We start from the raw sequence: 8,150 nt of genomic DNA, 5'->3' as shown, positions 1-8,150 counted from the left end.
CGATACCGTTACATCTGGTGATTTCCAGCCAATTGAGTGACAGGGTTAGCAGCCTATCAACGATACCGTTACATCTGGTGATTTCCAGCCAAGTGAGTGACAGGTTTAGCAGCCTATGGACGATACCGTTACATCTGGTGATTTCCAGCCAAGTGAGTGACAGGGTTAGCAGCCTATCGACGATGCCGTTACATCTGGTGATTTCCAGCCAAGTGAGTGACAGGGTTAGCAGCCTATCGACGATACCGTTACATCTGGTGATTTCTAGCCAAGTGAGTGACAGGATTAGCAGCCTATCGACGATGCCGTTACATCTGGTGATTTCCAGCCGAGTGACATGGTTAGCAGCCAATCGACGATACCGTTATATTTGGCAATTTACTGCAGTATATGCCATGTTGTCACTGGTATTAATTCCCAGGGTACTAAGTTGAAATGATGCACCCCATCTGTCCTCGGTCTGTCTAATTTATACGCATAAATGGCCCCGATTCAGTGTCACCACCTGGGTTTCCACATGAGCCAATCAGAATCTTGCTAGCAGCTGTGTCACGTAGGCAACTCAGTAGATCATAAACATATTTTGTTATTCAAATAACAACACACCTGGTAAATTCAAATTGTCCTTTCAAAGTTGTAAACACTCTTTTTTATATAAATTACAAGCACACCTGGTAGATTCCAACTGTCCTTCTAGAGTTGAAAATTACCTCTCAACCACCTTTATGACAATTATCACACGGCAATGCACACCGTTTCTTCCCATGATTCCATGCACACTTCTCTTCGCAGGGTTTGAGGTAATATGACAAAAACATAGAATAAAGGATACTGACACATGTCATTGAGCAAAATTTTGAGTTTTGAATATCACCAAATGAAGTTTTAATATCACCAAAAAAAACAGTATGAAAATGTTGACCGTTCTCCATGACGTTTCGGACTTTTGTATCTTGGAGAATCCTAGGAGCCCCATATTGTGTCATTCGGCTTCCTGATGGTACGAACCCATAATGACAAAAATATGACGAGCATATTTAAAGTCTTAAATTCAGCTCCCCAAAATAACGCAGTCAGTCGATGATCACGTGTGTGACCTAATTCAATTCACGCTTAGTTACCATATTATTCATTATTTGTATCACAGTGACCTATGACCTTTAGTTCGAGTTACAGTTACCAAGCTGACCAAGTAGTGCCGACAACAGCAGAGGTATTTATTCTACTGCTACCAATAAGACAATGGTCATTTAAAACATGAACGGTATTTAATTATAGCTGCTCTTCTGAACACGTCATCTAATGTATTGATGCTGGTTAGGTCATTTTCGTATATGTCTGTGCCGTAATCATCGTCCGTAGATACATATATGCACCAGCTCACTAATTCCTTATATATTGTTTAGGGCTTTAAATAGACGGCACAGCTTATGTTGAATGAAACTTCTGGCCGTGAATCATATGTGAACCTTAGTCGAGTGTTATATTTAGTATTCGCAATGAGTCTGAAAGAACCAACTAGAAGCAAAACAATATGTGGTGGTGCTTTATACAAAAATATAAATGTAATTAATTTTAAATTAGTCGACCCTCTACACGTGTTGTGACATGCTTATTCTTATCATGCATCGTTTACATGTGACATGTTTAGTTGTTGCGTATAAAGGTCAGACGTGTCTGGTTTGGTGACAACTCAGTGTACAATGGAAGTCGGTCAACGTAATGCGAGTACCGCCCACCACTTGTTTGATAGAGTGGCTGTAATCTACGTTTGTCCCGTTGCTTGATGTCGACAGGAACGTGTCGGGGTAGAAGACTCAAAGTAAAATTGTTTTGTTTAACCAATGGCAAATCGGAATTTGGAACCAAACTGAACGCAGCGTTTTCATATATTTCTGGTGTGTTTTGACGGCGTATAATCACGCAATTGACATGAGAATGCAACAATATGTATCGCACACTAATATATTTTCGTAGTTTGTCACATATCACTTTATTGCATACAGGGCTTTGGAAATGGTGAAAAGCACAAAGTAAAATCATGTACTACCGACCACATCACTGTACGTATAAGCAATGCAATGCGACAAAGACAATGTACTAAATTAAATGTCAATTTGTTCAAATGATTTAACAATATATTAAGATTCATACCAATGATAATATTGACTTGATAATATCCGCAAGGTATGAAAAAGAATCAAGCACAGAAAATAATGCAGGAAAAACAGAAAATTGTTCGGTGACCATCCAGACAAAATGAACAATTTAAAACCCATAATACGTGTACATGTGTACTTCCATGTACGGACATGTATCAAGAAACTTCCAATTCGCATTTTAACGAATCATACTATTAATACTGTGTTGACAAGACAGTTACATACAATACTTTGCGTACATAAGCCTAATTATTTATTATTTCATAATCCCATAGATATTGACTGATTCATCATGGACCTGGATATGGTACAGAAGATTATAAAAGATAATAACATCCACTATGTGAGGTTCGAACAAACGGACATCCACGGTATTGCGCGTTCTAAAACTATTCCCGCTCGTCATTTTGTTGAGAAGGTGACCCATGGTCTGGGGTTTTATATTGGAATCCTGGGACTTGATCCTCAAGGTGGACGTGCATCGGGGTCTGGGTATATTGAAGAGAAAAACAATGGTGATGCCATTCTTTATCCTGATTTAGACACATTCCGAGTGTTGCCATGGTGTGCCAATACAGCACGGGTTCTCACAGACTCCACCTGGCATGGAAAACCAACTCTCGCTCACCCGCGACACGTTGCCAAGCAACAACTTGAACGTTTAGCTGAGATGGGGTACAGTTTGCTGTCATCTTGTGAATACCAGTTTCACCTTATCGATAAGGTAACGAAAGTTCCCATGACAACGGATATGATGGCAAGGGCAACAATTCGAAATAACGTCAACATCGATCTTGTGTATGATATTATGAACAATTTACATAAAGTGGGATTGGACATTGAGTCAATGGAATCCCAGTATGCACCTGGGCAACTAGAACTTCCGTATAAACCATCATTCGGAATAATGAGCGCCGATAACGGGTTTACTTTTAAAACATCCATCAAAGAATTGGCTCTACAAAAAGGCTTTATTGCGTCATTTATGACGTCACCCTTCATGTCAATCACTGAATGTGGGTGCCCAGCAGGAACTTTTAACGGATGCCACTTCAATCACTCTCTCTGGGACAAAGAGAAGAAAAGCCCCCTTTTCTATGACTCAACTGGACGTTATGTGTTATCAACGATAGGGGAAAATTGGTTGGCGGGGATTCTGGAACACGCCCCGTCAGCTACGTGTTTCTTTGCTCCAACTGTAAATTGTCGCAAACGATACAATGACAATATACACTCTGCCTGGGGGATGGATAACCGTACATGTCCCATGAGAGTCAAGGTTAATGGAGAAATGAGAACGTATTTTGAAAATCGATTAGGAGCAGCTGGCTCCAATCCATACTTGTTGTTAGCTGCCACCGTTGCTTCTGGTATTGATGGCATACAGCGAAAACTACCACTGACTCTACCACCGATATCTGGAGAGAGTTTCGATCCGCATAATATTCCACCAAATGTTGTAAAGATACCAAAGAATCTTGGAGACGCTTTGGATATTTTGGAAAAGGACGCAATCTTGGTCGAAGCTTTGGGTGAAGATTTTATTAAATGCTACCTTGCCGTGAAACGTCATGAAATCGCTGTAGGACAAGTTGCAGAAGATAAAGGCGATAGTGAATGGGAATATAAAATGTACTTGGAATACATTTAATCATAAATCCGAATTTGTCACATTTTCGGCCGTTATTTAGATTACAATTTAGTCTACAAGAAGCGAACATCATTTGCCATGATCAAAACTCCCAGAGTGGTACTCCTATAGTTGAATTATTTGGATACGCTAGGCTATTTTAACTAGCGGAGCACCTGCTGGCCAAAACTATTTCAAACTCACCAAAGCATCGAGCTCTTACATCTCTGTTTAGACATAATATTTTAATTGTCGAATCGCCATTCCCGATATAAAAGCATTATATAATAAGTATAATATTATATAATAAGTTAAAGCGGGGGAGTTGTCACCTGCGCATGCGTCAGATGGCCATAGCGTGTCATTCGTGACAAACAAGCGTCTACCCATGAGCCTTTGCGTTTTAGCGTGTATTGTTATCGTCGCTTGGGACTCAATTCGCGCGCGTGCGCAGGTGACGACCCTTCCGCTTTAAGGAGATACAGACTCTTTAAGAACAAGTATAAAGCTGAAAGCTACCTTTTTGATATCACTAATGTTCAGCTACGAATGACCTTAACCAGATTTAGTAATCATTGTCTTAAACTTGAAACTGGCAAACAAACAGAACATGTGACCAGTGTACACAAAGTTGAAGATGAAAAATGCTTTGTTATGAATTGCACAGCATATAGGTCACATCAATTGCATTTATTTAACAAATATGAAATTCATATAATTAATTTTAGAACCAGTAGTGATAGTTATAATATTATTTTCATTATGAGCAACGAACGTGAATGAGTTGGGAGCATGTTTTTTTTTATTCATTCATTCATTCATTTGTTTTGTGATGTATGGCCATTTTTATCTTCTCCGGGAGATAAATGAGTTAATACATAATAATTGTACAATTGAATTGTTTTTAATAGTCTTGTTAATACGTGTTACAATATACTCTATGCTAATAGTAGAGCTGAACATTGGATAAAATAAAATAAAAACACTTTAAACTGGTTGCTATGGGTGCGGTGATGGTTGTTAGGAACACACCTTCCTTATACACCTCAGTAATATTGTGAACATTCATTTAGAGCTATGACTGTATCTGTGATGTCGATCAGGTTTGCCCACATGAAAACAAGGTCACATGAGGTACACGATGTAAACACTTTAGATCTGACAGCTGACGAATGGGATGGCTGACTGAACGGTGAATGTAGGTGTCTGCCAGTTTGCGTCAACATGACGCTTCTGACAAGACAGGGCATCCGCTAGTGAATTCAGTTTGCCCTTCAACAAAACGGTTGACAAAACAATCTGAAATCAGGCTTTCCCATGTGCAAATACGCCTTTAAAGTCTTGCAGGAATTTCTGCTGGCTACCTGTTTTATGATTGCCACCAACTCTAATCAATGTATTACAGAGGCTTCATGGGATATAGACATGTGGGTGTATATATTTCAACTAGAGATCGTAACACGACATGGCAACATATTAAACGCACACAGCGTAATACATTCAATTGATCGTCTCACACTTTCACACATCGTCCGAATCGACAGTTTCGCTAAAGCCGGCCATTCATAACCAGCCCACGAACCTGTGCGTGATCGTGCTAGGAAAAGCTGTATTTCACTGTAGCTAAATTGAGTCATTTGATTGGGCGCGCCAAGGAGCTGGCGCAACCAATCAGCGTTTCTGTATCATAAATGTGAAGATCGGAGAGCTCTACACGGATTAAAACAATAGCGGCGTGTAGGCTTTGCAGATTTATCTGAAGTCAAGAACAGAAGGTCTGTATTCGTTGACACGTTTCCAAAATGTCTTATTCCAACTTTGAAAATTGTTTGTGGGCAAGTGAATAAGGACGATGGAATGTCTAACTATTGTGCAAACTCTGTTTTAGTAAACTGACAAAACTGTCGAAACTGATAACATATCGACTTACCCGATTCGGTATTCATTGAAACACATTCGAGGGACTGTGTTTGCGACAAACACGTCATTTTCCTCAGATACAGAACTAAGTGCTTTCTTTTGATGTTATGTAAGCTCGTTCAGAGAAAAAGCTAGCAACACGTTTATTTGATTCCGCCATTTTAACTTTGCCAAGTAATGTGCAGTTTCTTTCGTGAGTTCTGATTGGGTGTTGCAAATGAGCCAAAGTGAATCCTATAATCGTTTGAGGGCGTGCGACATACAGTAAATCGTGGTGAAATCTGCGAAGGGTTAATTTTGAGGCTTCGGCCAGATATACATGATCCCTGACTGGTGAAGAACATGACTGTCACAGTGTAAGGCCTGATTATCTCTAATGAGAAGGCACCCACAGAACTCATACTGGACAGGGGGTTATTTCACTGCTAGTATGGGGTAGACAAAGCAATAGTACAGGAATGATACACAAGTTAAAGCTTCTGGCATAAAACCTCTCAAAATATTACAAGAAACAAAGCACAGAAAAGTGCAATGAATAAATACACGAAAATAGGGGTGCATTGGTGATAACTCACGGTTCCAGGATGTAGAAATGAATGACAGTCAATGGCTTCTGCAACACAACAACGAAGAAATACAGGAGTCTTGCTTGCAGAGGAAGGCTGGTATTCTGGAGGGCACAGCTGAAAGCAGGAGATCGCAGAGCAGTTCATACAAGTCTTACAGAATGATGAGTGAAGCCTGTATCACTTGTCTCACGCAGCAGGAACACACAAGGTACTCAGGAGAAATGATCAACTTAACTGCCCTCAGTATAGCCTATTTATATGCATGAATTCGGGTACACAACCTGGGTTTCCACATGAGCTAATTAGAATACAATAGAATACTTTTTATATTTTAGTTTTCTTATTTTTTTATTACTTTTAGATGTTTTTGTTGTTGTTATATTTTGTTATTTTAGTTCATGTAACTTAGTTTCTTTTTATCTATCAACAGTTTTTTCATTAGTCTTTGAGTTGAGTTGAGTCTTTGAGTCTTTTATTTGGTGCAGCTCCTAATTTATATAGTGAGCCCCTGTTATAAAAAAGGAAGCAATAAATAAATAAATAAATAAATAAATAAATAAATAAATAAATAAATAAATAAATAAATAAATAAATAAATAAATAAATAAATAAATAAATAAAAATAGAATGTGGTCTTGCTAGCAGCTATCTTGCTAGGAAAGTAAGTAGACACCAGTAGTAAACATCTTTTGTTATGTAAATCACAATCACACCTAGTGATTCCAATTGTCTTTCCAGGGTTGTAAACAAGTATCACCTGTCAATCACCTTTATGACAGTTACTACATGACAATGTACACCGTTTCTTCCCATGATTCCATGCACACTTCTATTTGAAGGGTTTGAGGTAATATGACAGAAACATAGAATAAAGGATGTTGACACACACAATACTTTTGTGTTGGAATACACGCATGGTTACCTAATCGTTACCCACTACCACTGCAAACCTAGTTTCTAATATTTGAGCCAAGGTACAACAGAATACCCCAAGCAGTCGAGTGTGACCTTTTGACAGCCTTGTTCACCTAAAAACAGTCATAAGACCTACTCTAAAATTACCTTACCCATGGTGCAAAACAACTTTTTGCACAATACAATATATATTGTCTCGTTCAGTACTGATGTCTCAACAAGGCCAGTGTGTCCAACTTCAACCTCTGCAGACATCTGAAATGGAGGGTGTCCAGACTACCAGTCTCCTAAAGGCCCAACATCAACCTCTGTAGACACATGAAATGCAGTACCAGCCTCCTCAATATTCAACATCAACTTCTGTATACACAAGCAATGGAGGCAGTGCAAAGTACCAGCCTCTGTCGGAGAACGTTATCATTTTTATTTCACCAAAATGCCATGTGATTAAGCACACATCCATACCACATGGTGATCGTCACTATAATGTAAACTTGAAGTCAACCTTTTATACTTGCCAGACGGATTCTCTGCTGCTATCAGAAGATCAACTAACTATAGTATAGTAATTTGGCCTTTAGATATACTCATTATATGAAGTTCTCACGATTTTTAGACTTCATGTGTTTTCTTTCACGTTCGATTTTAAGACTTATAAGGAAGAGTATTCCAGCTTAAAGTCATGTATTTCTTCAGTTTGTATCCTGATAGTATGTTCCAGTGTTCGATGTTGAATAAACTGTAGTTAGTTTATTTTGTTGAACTTAGTCTACACATAAAATGGAGGCAGTGCAGAGTACCACCCTCCTCAATGTTTAACATCAACTTCTGTAGACACCTGAAATGGAGGGTGTTCAAAGTACCAGTCTCCTCAATGTTCAACATCAACCTCTGTAGACACCTGAAATGAAGGATGTGCAGACTACCAGTCTCCTATAGTCCCAACATCAACCT

At 38.9% G+C, this 8,150-nt stretch overlaps 1 protein-coding gene across 1 annotated transcript; it reads left to right on the top strand.

Annotated features, from left to right (window-relative positions):
* Positions 1-2,454: 2,454 nt before the first annotated feature.
* LOC100366494 (lengsin-like) lies at positions 2,455-4,118 on the top strand. Its single transcript, XM_002730854.2, has one exon. The coding sequence runs from the start codon at positions 2,455-2,457 to the stop codon at positions 3,811-3,813; it is 1,359 nt and encodes a 452-aa protein (XP_002730900.2). The 3' UTR covers positions 3,814-4,118.
* The last annotated feature ends 4,032 nt before the right edge of the window (positions 4,119-8,150 follow it).

The sequence above is a fragment of the Saccoglossus kowalevskii genome, chromosome 12 (genome assembly GCF_978046115.1).
Source record: "Saccoglossus kowalevskii chromosome 12, keSacKowa6.1, whole genome shotgun sequence".
Lineage (NCBI taxonomy): Eukaryota > Metazoa > Hemichordata > Enteropneusta > Harrimaniidae > Saccoglossus > Saccoglossus kowalevskii.
The sequence above is the reverse complement of the archived record's forward strand: the minus strand, read 5'-3'. Positions and strand labels throughout refer to the sequence as shown.